At 38.1% G+C, this 18,657-nt stretch overlaps 1 protein-coding gene across 3 annotated transcripts in view; it reads right to left on the reverse strand.

Moving 5' to 3' along the window:
- The window catches only part of LYST (lysosomal trafficking regulator), a 204,136-nt gene that overhangs the window by 121,087 nt on the left and 64,392 nt on the right, over nt 1–18,657 (reverse strand). For all 3 annotated transcript variants that reach the window (XM_072409083.1, XM_072409085.1, XM_072409084.1), the window contains 4 exons: nt 15,289–15,534; nt 14,752–14,925; nt 14,330–14,479; nt 7,528–7,665 (listed from right to left, as the gene is read on the reverse strand). In XM_072409083.1, the coding sequence (XP_072265184.1) occupies nt 7,528–7,665; nt 14,330–14,479; nt 14,752–14,925; nt 15,289–15,534 (708 nt within the window). The remainder of the gene's footprint in view (nt 1–7,527; nt 7,666–14,329; nt 14,480–14,751; nt 14,926–15,288; nt 15,535–18,657) is intronic.

The following is an 18,657-nucleotide window of genomic DNA, read 5'->3' on the forward strand; positions in this document are numbered from 1 at the left end:
CTGTGCCAATTTAAATTCCCCTTCTGATCACTCTGTGCCAATTTAAATTCCCCTTCTGATCACTTACTGGTACCTTTTTTTCCGCCGGGGAACTCCGTTAGGGCAGGGATCAGCTTGCTTCCAGCGTGCTTCCGGGTTCAGAATTGCGGGGGCGCGTGTGCCCGGCTTCTTCTCGCTCTGCAGGAAGGAGGAGACACACGCTGCTGCCAGCATCGAGGAGAGGAGACGCACGCAGGATCGGGGTATCGGGTGAGTATGTTATTTTAATTATTTTTTAACGCGGTGTTTGTCGTATAGGACGCACCAACTTTTTCCCCCCCCAGTTTTGGGGAAGAAAAAGTGCGTCTTATACGGCAAAAAATACGGTATCTACCCTTCTATATAATGCAAAAATTGTGCTGATTGGCTATTTCAAGATCAGGGTTCCCAAATTAAGTTTGCATATTGAGGACCCCTGGGGGCCACTTCCATGGCATTGAGCATTAGGGTACTGCCAATTGTCTGTGCTCTGTGGCGCCTCAAATATAAATTTGCCCACTCACCAAACTTTAAGGCTGCATACAGACTGGTAGTGAAGTGGAGCTGCAGTTACCCCTTTCTCATGCTATAAAACCCTGTCTAGGGGGAGACGCTCAGTACCACTCACTGGTGCCTCGAGTCAAATCTGCAAACAGCTGAGGTGCGAGGGACTGAGCGGCGTGCCTGTTACACATAGGTGGACAGTTACCTTCTCTGTGGGAGCCAGTGGGAAACACTTTTTGTCCACAATCTCCCTCATTGATAAAAAATTTGTACCCATCATATCATGCTACCCTGTCACACATAGGTATCCCCTTACTTTCTATGAACCCGATTTTCTCTAAAATCCCACTGTAGATGGAGCTTTTATTGATTTATTATGTGTAAGAACAATCAAATGTGGCTATTGTTTTATGTTTTAGGTTGTGCATGAGTAACTTTATAACAGTAAAATGAATACCAGAATTACATAGAAACAACCTAGGGCCTTTCTACCTTACAAATTAAACAATAAAATGTGTACATTTTGTGCAGTATAGAAACAGTTAACCTTTTTTCCAGGAAGCTATATTCATAAATAACTCCTATGTAGGGGATTTGTCAAGCCTTAGGAAACAATTGTCACTATGCTAATTATGAAGAGATTTATGATATCTGATAAACAATGTTCAGTTGGTCACAAGCCTAAAGCGGAAGAAAAACCCAAAACTCACCCAAAAACAATAAAATCACACTTACCATCATCTTTTCCTCTTTCCTTCTTGGTTCTTCCTCTTATGTCACTATGGCTCACACTTCACATGATCAGCAATTTCTTTCCCTATTGATGAAAGGGCTCCTTCCAGTCAGTCAAGAGCCTCCCGGGATGGGTGACGTAGGTATCCCTGGAGGCTCTGCGCTTCCCATTCATTCTTGATCGCCTAGACGATCGCGAAATAAAGGGAGCAGTGCTACAAAAAAAAAAAAATGCAAACAGAATTTTTACTTTAACCTCCTGAGTGGTAACCCCAAGTGTGGCTCGGGGTAGCTAAAAAAAATAATGAATAAAGCCTTACCTGGTGCCGCCGGCGCCCTTCAGTGTCCTGCCTGTCCGATCCTATACTCTGGACGCGTCCTCTTCCTTTGATCGGTCCTCGGGCAATTTCACGAAGACGTCCGTGTGTTTAGCCGTGGGGAGGGGGCGTGGTGGGAATTTTTTTTTTTTTTTTTTGAGATTCAATACAAAATAACTATTGAATCCAGTAAAAAGTAACCAATTATATTTCTGAATTGCTACATTGATTTTTACAGTGCGCTGCCTGTCCGCCATTACCTTTACTGATCTTTGCCTGACCTTTGACCACTGCTCTGCCTGCTACCTTGCCCTGACGTCTACTCTGCCTGACCTTTTACCACATCTCTGCCTGCCACGACCTCTGCCTGGATTCTGACCACGTCTCTGCCTGCCGCCTGCCCTGACTTTGGCTATGGCTTCCAAAAAGCATCTCTCAACTCAAGGTGTTTGGAACAACTTGAAGACAGCGAAATCACCTTGGAATCGCTAGTGAAATCAAGTGTCAGTGATTCACCTGGAGACCTGTCATCCGACACCGAAAGTGACAGCGGAGATTCTGTCACTGAAGTTGGTGATGTTCACATTTGGTGCTCAATAGACATGTCAGGCTCTGCCAGTGCCCCCAAGATTCCCATTTACTGGGATGCCTGGCCTGAAGGTAGAGGTGGAACACAACCCCTTGGCATACCTGGAGTTATTTCTAAATGACAAAGTCATTCAGAAAATATTTTAGGAAACCAACAGGTACACAGAGCAACAATTAGCTGCTACACACAGCAGATTTTCAAGAAGCAGGAATTGGGAAACGGTCACCGAAAAGGACATATGGCTTTTTCTAGGCCTAGGTATTCTCCGGGGAGCGATGGGGAAACCCCTGCAGAAGTGGTATTGGTCCACAAATAACTGCTACACTTTTTTTTTGCCATGGTCATGTCAGAATTTAGATTTGGCTTGATAAAAAAATATTTACATTTTTCAAATGACACTTTTGAGGAGACCACTCATCCTGCACCTAAGCTCAAAAAAATGGAAGGTCTATCAGGGGATCCTAAACAACTTCAAAAAGAGCTACGTGCCACAAAGAGACATAAGCATTGACGAAAGTGTAATGGCTTACAAGGGGAGCCTTAGCTGGATGCAATACATAGCATCCAAGAGAGCACGGTTTGGTGTAAAAAAAAGTTTATGCTGTGCAAATCAGCAACAGGCTATATTTGGAACTCTGATTTACACCGGAAAAACACAAAATGTAGCCCCAGATTCAGCAGCTATGGAGTGGCAACATCATCTGTTCTGTTACTTGAGCCATTGCTCAGTCAAGGCTATTGTGTCACTACAGACAATTTTTACAGCTCCCCTGAACTATTTAGGTTTCTTGTTCAGCATAAAACAGATGTTTATAAAACCATTAGGGCTAACCAGCGCGAAATGCCATCCATGCTCCTCAAACAGAAGCTCAAGACTGGGGAAATAGTTGCCTGGCAGAGAGGAAAAATAATGGCACTGCAATGGCCTGACAAGAAGGATGTCTGCCTTTTGAGCACAGTGCATAACACTGCCACTGTTATGACAGGAACAAGAGGCGGGAAAGAGATCCTGAAACCACAAGTTGTCATGGACTATAATAGCACCATGGGAGGTGTTGACAGAGCCAACCAGGCGATGACTTTCTATCCGGCCGTTAGAAAGCAAAAAAGAAAGTACTATCAAAAGATCTTCAGACATCTTATGGAACAATGTTTGTGGAATGCCTACATGCTCTTCAGTTCATTTCAAAGGTTTGTGAAGCCATATGTTTGAAATACCAAACACCACAAATAGATACAGGTCGAGTTGGACAGTGTGCTACTACAGTGGTGAACCCAGAATGCCTGACTGGTGTCACTTCATGGAGCATGTACCACCAAGTGCAGGAAAGCAAGCGCCAACATTGGTGTATTGCTTCAAGCAGGGTGGCGTTGGGGGAAAAAATAAAAAAATAAAAAAAAATCAGAAAATAAACACGGTTTTACTGCCCGGATTGTGACAATGGACTCTGTGCTGTCTCTTGTTTTAATATATACCACACCCAGGATATTTAATTTTTTATTAGATAAATAAATAATGGTCTGTCTGCTACTGTACAGTTATATTACAGGTTACAGTATTTTTGATTTATTTCATTTCACAGTGCAAAGTGGGCAGGGAGCAGCCACAGCTGATCTCCAAGGTCTACAGAACACGGCAACTCTCGGGGAGCTCAAGCTAAAGCAGAATCCAGCCAAAAAAGGATAGGAGATGGGCGCGCAAACAGAGCAAAAACAGCTGATTGTGACATCATTGTACACGCCCAGTCAGCTGGTCGTACGCATTCGAAAGGTAGTATTTTCTCAAAGGACACCGGTGTTCTATCAAATAAATCTACCCGTGAAATAAATCTACCAGGGTGCCTGTACAAATGGACGTGTAACATTCTAAAGGGTGTGTACAACCGGGCCTTCATACATACACATTCATACACAAAAACAGCTGTCAAACTTTCCTGAAGATGACGTCATTGTACACTCCTGGTTGTACATGCCCCTTGTAATTTTACACGCCCATTAGTACAAGCCCCCCGGTAGATTTATTTCACGGGTAGATTTGATAGAACACCAGATTGGCAGTCTAACCGATCCGGTGGGCAGACACCTCCAGTAAACCAGGGGGGCATTATTCATACACCCCTTGGCTGACGAGAGTTACAACCCCTAGCAACGTGCAGGCTAACCCCTTGCACCCAGCACGCGTAGGCACATGGGGAATCCTGGGATGCTGCCTTTCTTGCGGATTTAAGAGGGGTCCCGGGATTCCCTTTGTCTTGTCAAATGCTGAAGAGAGGAACTGTGGCTGCAGTGCTCTCTCTCTCTTTCCCAGCAGCTGTTCCGCTTACCATTCTAGCTTCAAGTTCAAGTACAATTTCCTCTAAATCAGGTAATTTTCACCATGCACTTTATTTCTTTTCATCTATATAAGCAATTTGTAAAACATCTTCTAATTTTCCAACATTATTGCCACATACAGGTGTTTCCTATTCGGAAACATCTTGGTAATTCAAGGGACATAAGTGGACATTTAAATGTGACAGGGCACCATGGTATGGTAGGAGTGATACAATTTTAGTGTTAAAGGGGGGGGTAGCCACAAGAGTCCCCAACTTATCCCACATTTCTCTTTCTCTACTGTTAAATAGATATTGGGGTTCACAGAAGGTAAGTGGGCAGCTACTTGTGACAGGACAGCACTGTAACAGTTTAGTTTCCTATATCTTGTGATGGTGCAATAGTGATGAAATTTTAGGGGGAGTTAGCCACAGGAGTCCTGCACTTAGTTACATTTCCATTTGTTTGGATTCATGAAGAGTAAGGTGATAGCTATGTGTTACAGGGTAGGTATGGTATGTTAAGTATAACATTTTAATGGGGAAGGGGGGGGGGGCATAGGGGTTTCCTACTGGCTCCCACATTTCCAGTTGCCAACATCCCTCTGTTCCAGAGAAATTGGGGTTCAGAGGAGGTAAGTGTCCAGCTATGTTTAACAGGCAGCTCGCCAGCCGCTCAGTACCTCGACCACAGCGTCTGCAGATTTGACTGCAGGCGGTAGTGGGCAGTGCACAGTGTTTCCCTGGAGCCAGGGTTTCATGGCACAAGGAAAGGGTAAGCGCTTCACAACCTTACCGCCAACCTGAATGCTGACTTGATGTTTTGTAAACTTTAAGGGGCACCACAGCCCACACACAATTGGCAGTACCTTAATGTTCATTGCCATGACAGTGGCCCCCAGGGGGTCCCTAACATGCAAACTTAATTTTGGGACCCTGATCTTGAAATAGCCATAAAACATAAAAACCACGACCAGGTAGGACTTTTCACTAATAATTTCTATGATGGATACTTAATCACGATTCTTTTTTATTTAGAACGACTACAATATGGGAACAAACCTTCTTTTCCTTAAAAGCTCTTATATGTTAATACTACGACCTATTATTCAGTATAAACTACCCACTAAGGTATTGTTACATTTTTTATCCTAAGTTCAGTACAATATAACGTAACTCACTCCAGTATTCCTCATTATATTATATATACTCCTATTATATAAATCCAGTGCTAACTACTGACTATTTTATTATATTAATAGTTATTTGTGTATATTGATTTTAAATACTACTTATAGTAGTAATATAGTAATAATATACAATTATTGGGCAACTACAGCACTATCATATATATATTTTCAATTACCTTATCTACTTGATTATAACTAGTGTAACATGAATAGCACAATACAAATATCTATTTCTCTCCTAAACACCTAGGAATCATCACCCAAATGCCATTAAAAAGCCTTACAAAGGATGTTCTATTCCTAACCATAGGACTAGCCTTTATTGTAAGTTAAGTATCCCACAATGTATACTACCAAAAGAATTATACTATTATTGTTAAAAACCTACATTAAACAATAATATTTCTGCTGTTCATCCCCTTTTTCCTCCCTCTTCTCATCCCTAGTTGCTTTTTCTAAGCACTACGGCTTTTATAACTGAATCACTTCACAAGTAGTATGAGAACGACTGGCCTCCACAGAAAAGATTTTAGCAATACTACCAAGTAAGCATTATTAGCATCAATCTGACTACTCTAAGACCATTATACTGTTATAAATTTTTGATATCCAACCTCTCCTATTACCTAAAACTCAAAAGGTCCCCCCAATGAACCCCTGAAGAAGCCTTATCAGGCGAAACACGTCGGGTGAGATACAAAACTATTCCTGTCTAAACAGGACCAAAACTACTTGCACAGTACGCTTACCTGTTACCTAGCTTAGTTTTCCTATGTTAGCATAGCATAGATCATCTCTGTCTAGTTTTAGTCTGTCTAATATTTTCGATTGAAATAAAGTTTATTGTTTTATGAAAAACACTCTGTGCCCTAAAAAAGCCTGTTTTTTATTCCTAAAACCCACCTTGTCATTATAACCATCAGGCTGGGCACACGGGATTCTATCCCTTCTAAAAGCTCTTGGGTTACCACCTTTGGTGAAAATAACCTTCTCTCCACTTTACCTAAACAGAAAACTTAGGCACAGAGTGTCTAGCTACGTATTGTACTAACTAGCACCAAACAGGAAAAGAAAATAGGAGAACATACCAAAGAAAAGTACAGTTCACTCAAAGTTTTCTCTTTCTCCCAGACCTTGCCTTAATTCCACAGTTCCAGTAACCTGCCATTTCTTGATGACATTACGAACTATGGAACTGCAAGTGGGAAAAAAAAATCTACAATATTTTAAAAGTCTTACCCAGATTTGTAGGCTGAAAAACAGACTAAAGTTGGGCATGTCAGAGATTTTCTCAATCTTTACAACTGTGATGAACTTGTAAAAACTGTTTTTCACTGGGGAGACTAAATAACTGCAGGACATGCAACACTTTTTTTTATTGTTCCGGTTTGTCAAGAATTTTCAAAGTGCATTAACATTTGTAATGACTTTGTTTTTAACACAGTGTTTTCTTCTGTATATGTTTTTGTTTTGTTTTTTTTTGCTGAATATGTATTTTTGTGTGCAACTAAGCAGATACAGAAGCATGACGTAAATTAAAACTAAAAAACCCTAGTTGGAAAAAAAAAATTAATTCACATACAATAAGTAGCTTTCTTTTTAAAACCACTTTTAAAGTTAAAGTCACAAAATCACTGTTTCAAAGTCACAAAATCACTTTTTTTGTGGCCATCTTTAAATATCCAACCATATACTTTAGTACACCTCCCCAGGGATGGATCAAAAACAAGCCATTGCTAGCTGACTCCTAACTTTATAATGCTTGTTCGTGTACATACATGTTTTCTCATTGTTTATTTTGCTTTCCAACAAGTGTATAGCTAACAGCTATAAAACAAATATTATAAACAAAAAATCCAAATTACCTGAAGAATTTGACAAGCAATCAAAAAATGATGTACCACTCTGGCTCTTAGAAACTGCTTTATATTGAACACCTTGAAAGGATGGTTATCTCTAATAAGTATCTGTAATGAAGTTAGTAACGTTTCCCAGACACCAGCCTAAAGTTAAAAAAAAAAAAAAAAAAAAAAAAAGCTTAACATATTTTTCTTTTTAAATTTGTTTATGATTTAAGTTAATCACAATAAAAAAAAAACATGCTACATTGATAATTTTAGATAAATAGCTGTATACCACAGCTGTATACCATCTCATAAAATATAAACATTAGGTCATATGCAATTTTCGTAGCTGAATCAAAAATTACAAACTGCAAAAAATTTGCAAACAATAAGAATATTGAGTGATCATGCCCAATTGTTTCATGCGACTGTGTGCCTACATCATAGAAAATGTTTTTATTCCCCATCGGTTAGTCAGTAATGTTAAACTTTATGGATGTGGTTCAACTCAATGGACCTCAATGGAGTTTTATTTTCTTTTACAAAAAGTTTAATTGAATAAAATTTGGAAACAAAACAGTGAAAAATGTACATCTATACAAAAATTTAACGATAAAGACATGTTACCAGCAAATACATTGAACCAATAAAAGGAACATAAAGCTGTTGCTTCACAGCTATGGATCGGAACCTGCCAATATCATAAGTACAAATACACAACACAATAGAAAAAAATGCAATGGAAAAATAAAGTTAAAGTATACTTTTATACTTAAAGTTAAGTTATACTTTGTTGCTATCGTGAGAGAAAAAAAAGGAAAAAGGGAAAAAACAGAAAGAAAAAAAAAATGTCCTAAAAGTTAAAAAAAAAAAAGAAAGAAAAAAAAAAAAAAAAACTTTAAATGTGAAGAAGAGAAAACGTTCTAGAAAAAGGCAAATACTAGTCCAGCCAGGGTTGCCCAATAGCCAAAAACGTATCATGGACATTATTATTGTAGCTGTAATTTTCTCATTGACCATAGTACCGTGCATACGATTTTTAACTTCCATAAAATTTAAAACAGATGTTTTCCATGCACATGCAACAGTTTGCTTAGTAACCATAAAGATTTGCAAAATGAGTGTAGAACATTTTTTGTCAACGTTGGGCAAAGGAACATGGAACAAGGCATGACGGGGATCCTTAGGTAAATTAATTCCCAACACAGTATAAATCATATGGTATACTCTTATCCATAGTCTAGAAACTTTGGGACAAAGCCACCATATGTGACCCATAGTACCTTTCACATTGCAGCCTCTAAAACAATTTGGGGATGTTTAAGGGAATGTGTGTGCTATCCTAGCTGGTTTAAGATACCACAGCATCAGAACTTTCTAGGAATTTTCCAAAATATTAACATTTCTAGAACCTTTGGGAATAGCTAGCCATAAATTCAAAACATCTTCTGTAAAAACTATCGACAATTCCTTTTCCCACGCTGACAAAGAAGATAAAGGTTTAATAAACCATGTAGTGACAATGGGAACATACAAAAAAAGAAATCTCTCCCACCGTAACTGGGTTATCTCTACACAGAGGAAACCGAAGCCTACCAATCAAACTGCTGGGAAAATGCCAAATTTGTAAAAAGCAGAAAAGTTCTCGGTTAGGTATATCATATTCCTCCTTTAAAAAAGAAAAAGAATGTAGCCCTGAGTTAGAAAGCAAAGATCCTACAGCAATGAGATTATGCTGGGTACACCACACAAAATCTGATTTATTAGGAAGACCCGGTTGGAAAAGGGAATTGTCAAATACAGCTCCATTAAAGGGCAGTAACCAATGATAAATTTTGCCTTATTCTTAACCGAATCCCAAATCTGAAGAAAAATGTAACAAAAATGGACTCAGTGTTAGATCTAATAGACGGGGGCTCCAGAACAAATTTGCCAGAGAATTTGGACTGATAAGCGTCAATTCAATTAAGACTCACCAAGGGCAAACGTTATTATGAATAGAAGTAAGAGGGGCTATTTGAGACGCTTTATATTAGGATTATAAATGGGGTACTCCAAGGCCTCCTTTGCAAGTACTTGCTTACAAATATGAGAAAGTCAAGATTTCCAGATAAACTGCAATATCTTGTGCTAAAGGGTTTGACAGATCCCAAAAGAAAAAAGTATTGGGAGAACCCGCATAAGGTACATCATTTTAGGCAGAAAGGTCATCTTGATAGCATGTATGCATCTGAACCGAGAGAATATTCCAAGATTTCAACAGGGAACAAACAGACCTGATTAAAGGTACATAATTAGCTTTATACAAAATCTCTTGATTCGCAACAATTCGAACACCCAAATAGGGCAATTCTTGAACCCAACTATAAGGGTAGTTAGCCTGAAGAACTGCCAAATCTGCCCGTCACAGACACATTTAGCGCTAGTGACTTAGACAAGTAATAAGTATAAGCCTCGATAATGTTTCAAAACCAGTAAGAATCTTTAGTATGAAAGATTACTTAACATGAGGGGAAGTGACATAAAACAAAATGTCATCTGCAAAAAGCGAAATTTTGTGGGTATATTGATAAACTTCACCCAAAACTTCCGTACTTTGTCTAATAAACGCTGCTAGGGGTTCCAAAGCCACCACAAAAAGTTATTGGGGATAAAGGACACCCCTGCTGGGTACTGCGAGCAATATCACAGGGTCTTAAAGTATAGCCACAGTATTTCACAGAGGCAGACGGATTGGAAAAAGAGGCGTTTATCCACAAAATAAATTCTGCTCCCATATTCCACTTCTGCAAAACCAAATGTAAGTACTGCCAGGATATCGAGTCAAAAGCCTTGTTCATATCAAGAGTCTATAGTCTTGTTCATATCAAGGGACAAGAGCATAAACTTTTGACTAGACCTTTAGCTAGATAAGTAAGCAATATAGTACGGCGGATATTATCAGAGACCTGACACCCACGTATAAAGCCTACCTTATGGATCAGAGAGGGAAGGAACCTGTTCAGTCACATAGCAAGTACTTTGGCCAAGATTTTAAGATCTATATTAAGAAGTGATATAGGCCTGAATTCGACCAGACAAGATGGTCCTTACCCGGCCTAGGGATCATCACCACTTGAGCTTGTAACATATTAGAACTGGGAAGTCCTGAAGACTTAAAATAACTAAAAAGGGTGACCAGATGTGGAGCAATATGGTCCATCATTTTTTTTTAATAAAAAATGCTGTAAAACCATTCAGACCCCCTTTCTTACCAATCTTATGGGACTTGATTACAGCCAACACTTCCAAAGCAGTGATGTCTGCCCCTAAACCGGGCGCCTGGTCAGTAGACAGCGATGGAAAATGCACTTTAGACAAAAAAAGCGTGCGCTTTTGCTGAAGTTAGGAGAGGCTTTATACAATTTAGCTAACTGATGTCTAAATTCATTTAATACTTTAGAACTGTGCAAATGATTTCTAGTACGCAACGAAATTGCAGGTCCACTGCCAGGTTGTCTGCTGTCCAAGTAGGAAGTTCACCATTTTTGAATCAACACATATAGACCATTGGTGTTCATGATAGCAAAGCTTTTGTAGAACCATGCTGATATTTTCATATTCTTCTTTAGGTTTTTTTTGAATGACTGATTGGAATTGATGCACAGCAGTTGCCATTATGCAGTAAAACAGAATTCAAACTTCAAGTGGAACTGTCTATGAGAAGCCACCAGTCTTCTGCTCTGTATTTTGGTACTTCCATATGGGCTAGTAGTCCAGGGATGTTACAACAGTATACGAGTATATGGTAGGAGTGTCACCTCTCTTGTCCTGTAAACTGTTATTTAAACTTCCGGTCTCAGACAATTCTTTTCTTTTAGCCTGGATGCTAAAAATTCAGATGCTGGTTTTGACAGACTTAGGTCACGTAATAAATCATCTTGGAAGAACTGCTGGTTTCATGAAACACTTCCTTCATATTCACTTCCACTGCTGTTTGTAATTTATTAGCCAACATTGTGCCAATTTTATTATTTTTAGCATAGAATTTTTGTTGTGTCCACAGAAAGCTATGTTGTGCATTATCCGCAAGGCACAAATTTAAATCCGTTTTAGCCTTTAGATATAGTCGCCTATTGCGTTCTATGGGTGCTTTTTAAAAATGGTAGTGATCACCTCCATTTCTGCCTGCAGCTTAGTCAACTGTTGAGAAGAACTCCCCTTATAAGAGATTTATAGGCATCCCAGAGAACCATAGGAGAAGAGACAGTGCCTACATTATTATTATTATTTTTAGAGGAAGATATAGGAAAAAAAAAAAAAAAAAAGTAAAAAAAGAATTGCACAACAGAATAACTGGATCATGGTCTGACCATGCCACCTTTAAAATATGAGAATCGGTCACTTGTGGTAGTAAAGTACGTGATTCAAACATATGGTCTTATATATGAATGAGAACCATGTGGATGAGAAAAAAAAGGAAAATCTTTCACCACTGGATGGCACTCTCTCCACACATCACAACCAGGCTACTCAGAATTAAAATCAGATCTTGTTTAGAAAAAGAACAATAAGGTTAAGATCTGTCCAGTTTCGGGTTCAGAACCATATTGGAGTCGCCACATAAAATTATGGTTCCTTGCAAATGAGCACACACAATTATCGGTTACGTGCGGGGAAAAAAGGGCAACTGTTTTGAATTGGGGCACAATAGGTACAAATTGTCAAATTTTTATCAAGCATAGAGCCCACTAACAATAAATAGCAGCCTTGTGGGTCAGCTTTTTGCTTATGGCAAATGAAAGGCTTCTTTTTATGTATTGCTATTAAAACCCAACATTTTTAAACTGGAGCGTTTGCTTGGTAAAATTGGGAATAGGACGCATGTAAATATTTAAGTTCAGATGAAGCAGAAATATGGGTCTCCTGTAAACAGGCAATAATCAAAAAATTAATTTTTTGATCGCAAACACTTAAAGATGGTGGACCGCCTGTGAGGAAAATTCATACCTTGGACGTTCAATGTCAAGTAAGGGGAAGCATCGTACTGCATCATAGCTGACCCTTGGTTCCAAGCAAACAGGGAACCAATATAAAAAAGGTCAGCAAAAAACCAAGGGGGAAGTATCACCCTGGGCAAGGTAAGGCACTGACCAACCCACCGTGGGTAAAGAAATGTGCGCATATATGACCAACAAGAAAAAAAAGATAAAACATAACGACAAATTCATATCAGACAAAATATTCAAAATATTTAAATATTCAAAATTGGAGATCAAAAAGGATAACTCTTCATGGAAACAATATAAATCAAAACTGGAGACCATTTGCAGTAGCGGACCATCGGTAAAAAATGGCGGACTTTCATACCAAAATTGTTAAAATTCAACCATCAGCCACTTTAAGAAAGGATTGGGATTGAAGTCGTCCCAAGGCCTTGGAAGGGTATATTTTCTGAGAGTTGGCTTTCCTTGTAGAGATATCCAAACAGGCCGAAGATACCAACCTCTCCTGCAAGACTCGGGACGCTTGCAAAGCATTATCCATAGGGCATAGGTTTAAGTCCATAAGGTATTATCGTAGATCAGCCGCAGTAACCACTGAATACGGATGGTTCTGATATGTGAAGGGTAGTTTGAACGGGAAGCCCCAACTACAATGCACATTGTTGTCCTAAAGGATCCACATGGTTTTAAGGCTCTTGGTTTCTGGATAGTGGATTGGGACAAATACGCAAATATTTGGAAAGAGGTATCTTGATAGGCAAGTGTATCTCAGGTACGTGCCGCTTGCAGGATCAGTTCCTTTGTACGATAGTGATGACATTTTATGACGACATCTCTAGGAGGACCCATCTGCAGGTTTACGAGAAAGGGCCCTATGAATCCTGTTCATTTCAAGGCGTTCGGGGGAACATCAGGAACTATGGTACTAAGTAAAGCAGTAACCGTACCATTAGGATCTACGATGCTTTCAGGGATACCTCTGAGTCTAAGGGTATCTCTTTTAGCACAATTTTCAGCATCCTCTAACTGGTCCCTTAGCGTTTGTAATTCGAATTGCATAGCATCAAGGTCCTTCTCATGCCCCTCCAGAACTGTGGTCACATCGTCAAAGCGATCCCCTAGAACCGCAGTACGTCGGCCTAGTTGTAGTATTTCCTTTAATAGTGGAAATAAAGCTTTTTATTTGCTATGGAGATTTCATCGCCATCTTGGAATACAGGCCGCCCTGTGACATAGGTGTCTGAAGAGACTGATTCGCGGCCTTGCTCGTTGGACCCATGTTCTCCGGGATTGCTATGGGAGGTCCAGAGGAAGAGGATCACCGCAGAGTTGGTAGCACGGTAAGGAGGTCAGTATGCCCAAGGTGCATGGTGCTGGATCAATACACCGCCATCTTGGTCCGCAGTGCGCATGCCCACCCGGACTTGGGATTTTTTTTAACCTAACTATATAATTATTTTTATCCCTTATGCTCATAACAAAACTAATCTGACAATATCAATTTTTTATGTACAAACAACTTTGTACTTCAAAAGCCTGTCTGGATACATACAAATAAAATATGTTTTAATGTAGGTCCTATGCTTGTATTGCATAGTTTTTACAAAATCTAAATAAAATTCTACAAAATGTACAGTCCAATTGCAATATGCATGTCAAGCATTTGTCCTATCCAGTTGTCACAGCTTCCCCCCCCCCCCCCCCCCCCCCAAGCCTCCATCCTGCACATGAGCCTGACTGATCTAGTCGTTATGCAGCTGGCAGGTCACGTGCCCCCCCCCCCCCCCCCCCCCCCCCCGCCCTCTCCCCCTTGTTGAAAAAAATTAAAGCTTCCATACCTCTGCTTTTGACCAAATTTTCCAATCTAGCAGCAAATGTTCTAACAATTGAATATCCTTGATCACAGCAGTGGAATCAAAATTGAGATTAAATTGTCCATTTTTATTGATGTTGAGCAACCAAACACCAGTACATCCATACAGAAGTATCTGTAAAAACAAAAGGGAAACATTAACAAATATTCAACAGGGAAAAAAAAAGGTTAAGAATTTACTAAATATTGGTAAAATATTTAAATGTAGTGGAATGTACTTGAATGAAAATTCAATTGAGCACTAAAAAACAAAACTGAAAAAAATGTTTTAAAAAACATCCGTGACAATGCCACTCCCTGGGCAGTGCTGTCCAGCATCATTCACTTAGCAATAATTCCACTAAACAAGGTTTTTAACACCCATTAACAAAGTTATCAAAGACCTACCTTTAAAGTATGAAATCCCACAATGCATTTTGGACGCACTAACACTTGGTGAATCATTGAATAAAGGTCACAGTTTTTGCTCTCTTGAATTCTGTGACGGTTGTATTTGGTTAAGGACAATATTATCTCTAACCCCATTGATTGAGTCTCTTCACAGCTGCTGATTTCCACAGTCTAAAATGTTTAAATATTAAAATAAATTATTTCAATAAGCAATACTCTGCAAATTAGACATTTAATAAAGAAATACAGAGGGCATTGATCTTTTAACTGCAAATAAAATGGTTCATTTTGACAGAACAGTGCAAGTCTGGCTAGCTGTTCAAGCAGCCACACAGACTTAGGGCACAGTGCTTCTTCATTGTGCATTGTCTCAATTGCACTGCAAAAAAAATAAAACCAATGTCTGCACATGTGACAGCTGGTGAGAGTAAGCAGTGCTAATTTCTTTTTTATTTTACAGTTTATGTGCACCATGCAATCTAACAGTTCATTTTAATCTCATGTATCTATTAAAAATTGATCAGTAAAATGTACCCGTGCAAACAAATAAACCATGGCTCCAATTCCTCCAATCTCATGCAGTACACTGTGTATGTTTTTCTCAAGATATGGTTGAAGCATTTTCAGTGCCTGGGAATCCAAAACTTTGCTACATACTTCCTTTGTACTGAATGGTCTTTGAGATGATGCAAGTTTCATACTTCCTTTATTCCTAATTACCGGTTCATAAATTGTGTACCGAGTTGGACTTTGCATATCATACACGATTGCGAGACTATCCTATAAATTAGAAAAATATTAGGAAATGTAGTAAACACTTAGATAATTTAAAATAATAAATTGTAATAATTCATTCAATATCAACATAGCAAGAAAGCAAGAATTTATGCAAATTCATAAAGTATTCTCTTTTTAATACAGGTTTCAAAAATACTTTTTGGGGTGTAAATCAAATACAATCTACTACAGCCATGTGGCTAGCATTTATGGAACAAAATTAGTATACCTCACTCATGAAAGATTTCCTTTAGCTTACAGCCATCAAATTGAAGTTTAGTAAAAAAAAAAAACAGTGTTTTTCCAGCAGTGTGGACTAAATCTTCTTGCAAGAATTGAGTGTAATGGCAAAATGGCCTTCCCTGCATTTTATTTTATGTCTTTTTACACTTTTTTGCTGCATTTCAGTGCGGTGGGGGTTAGCTTTTAAAGACACTGAATACATGCAAGGTCCTTCCTAAATTGTAGTTGGTTTTGTTAAATAACTAAATGTGTCATTCAATTCTTTCTGAAACATAAATATACAGTTAGGGCCATACAAATTTGGATACTTAAAGTTTTCATAAATTTGGTTCTGTACATCACCACGATGGAATTGAAATAAAACAATTAAGATGCAGTTCAAGTGCAGATTTTTACCAATAATTTAGTAGGCAAACGGACAATTTTATACACAGTCCTCTCATTTCAGGGAGTCAAATGTAATTGGACAAAATTAATAACATTTTTTTTTTAAAAGGAAGTATTTCTATACATTTTTATTTAATACAAACACTTTTTTTTTCCTCTAAAAAGTAAAAACAAAGTACAAAACATAGTTGCAGCACAAAACACTGTCACAGCACGGGCATCAGAGCTGACAGGAATCATCCTGTTGAAAGGACAGCAAGAACTTAAAATGTAATGGAAGCTGCTGATCAATCTTGGAAACACCTGAAAAGGAACCCATAATATTCAGGTTTGATCGTTAAGGTCATACAGCTTTAATCAATATTCTGTTGCTTCTATTAAACTTTCCTTTACTCTGATGAAGGTGCTTTAAAATTGATGATAAACAAACAATAAGTCATAAAGACTTTGATCTATCTACTACAGTGTGTGCTTTTAATGAAGCCCTTGTGGTGAAATGCATCAAGGAAGGTAGCCTGGATACTGTTATGGATAACAAATGCCTTATTTACCCTAATTACCCTTATTTACCCAAATTCCTTATTTACCCTAATAAGGAAAATTGGACATTTTCTATGTTTTGTCCTGTTTTACCTTGTAGAGGAAAAATAATAAAAATAATAATACTTCCTTTTAAACAAAAATAGTTTTCTCTTTTATAAATTGTTACATGAGCACCAAAAAAGTCTCATTCCAAATGATCTTTTTTAACTTGTTACAATTAGATAGATTGTAATAATAATTAATAATTAGTCAACTTGTATGGCAAAACATTTTAAAAAATAAAATAAATATATATCACTTGTTTGGAAAACTCAGCAATGCATATTGAAGACCATATACTCACTTTAGTTCAGAAATACCATGCGCAAAACATTCAATGTCCTTAAATCTTAATTTTTGTGATCATATATTAAAAAAGAAAGACCATTAATTTTGTACCGGAGGCAGTAAGTAGTAATTTTGTAATGAATAACGGTATCTCTAACAGAAAAAAGGTACCTATAGCTGTGAAAAATGTACAGAATGTAAGTGGCCCCTGGCTTAAATGACCAATGCAGTTTTGGAGTATTTCTTTAATGTGTAAACAGTTTGGGAGTCAAAGTAATCCTAATAATTATGAATAAAATCAATATGCATATGTATTTACTTTATCAATTTGTTTAAATTGATGAGAAAACAGATATTGTTGCAATTTACATCTTTCTTAGTAGGATATCCTTGTGCATACTTCTATTGAAGTGGTAAATGTTACTTATTTCATTATGTGGTTGTATAACATATGACCTACAGTGAAAAACATAACTCCTAATGTGTGAAGTTTTGTTAACCCACTACCCCACTACCTTTGATGTTCAAATTTCGCAAATATTCTTTCAATGATATTGTTATGATGTAATCAATACTTAACTCTTTAGTACTACCCGGCTGGAGGGGGTATTATTTTACACTATAGCTAAAGGGGGAAGGGAGGAAGGCAGTAATGTTTCTGTTACACAGCTCCCCTCAGCTGTCAGAGCGAAAAAACTTAGAATGCAAGAAAGGCAGGGAGGAAGGCAGCGAGTCTTTTGTAACATAACACTGCCTTCCTCCTCGCCTTCTAAGTTTTCTCTTTTGACAGCTGAAGGGGGAAGGGTACAAGGTGGTGTAACAGAAGCCTCACAGCCTTCTTCCCTTCCCCCTTAAGCTGTCCGCAGGGAAAGCAAGTCGCTGGGGAACACCCCCAAGTTGAGAAGTTGAGTTGCACGTCATTCATTAGCTGACTTGAGTAAATAAATGTAAATAAATGTAATAAAGAAAAGGAGGAAAGCAGGGTATATTTGATTAGTGGCAGTGTATTAAAAAAAGGTACATCATTTTTCCTTATTCAGGAAAGTGCATATAACAAAATTATTGCCATTTAACAAATCAAACATGGTTAAGGTCAACCCCGCTGTGCTTTATGGATAGGGGGTTCCTTTTGACCTGTTAGTTAGACAAAGAATCCCTGAAAAGATTAGGTTAAAGGAAATAAACTTTCAGTGTCTCGACACGTTTTGCCTCTAAGGGCTTCCTCAGGGGACTTGGAATAAGGTGTTATATGCAGACAGTAATCTAAGCATATTAAATATATAAATACAGTTACATAACAGAAATCAAAAATTGAAGTATACAGTTACAGTATAGCACAGTGAGTGATTAGAATATCAAATTTACATGATAACATTGTAGAAATAGTATACAATTTATAAATCATAACATCGAATATATTGTGCATGATTAAAAAAGTAGGAGTGCCCTGTCATTCAAACATATTTGTGACAGAAGTATAGGCTCACTGCAATAATTCTGAGGTCTGTAAAAAAATAGTGTGTATAAGAGCCATTTATGTGCATAGAGCAGCTGTTTAAGTATTATATAGAGGATAGTGACTGAGCATGAGAAACAAATAGCTGTGGATATGAAGTTTATAATATA

The sequence above is a fragment of the Pyxicephalus adspersus genome, chromosome 4, assembly GCF_032062135.1.
Source record: "Pyxicephalus adspersus chromosome 4, UCB_Pads_2.0, whole genome shotgun sequence".
NCBI lineage: Eukaryota > Metazoa > Chordata > Amphibia > Anura > Pyxicephalidae > Pyxicephalus > Pyxicephalus adspersus.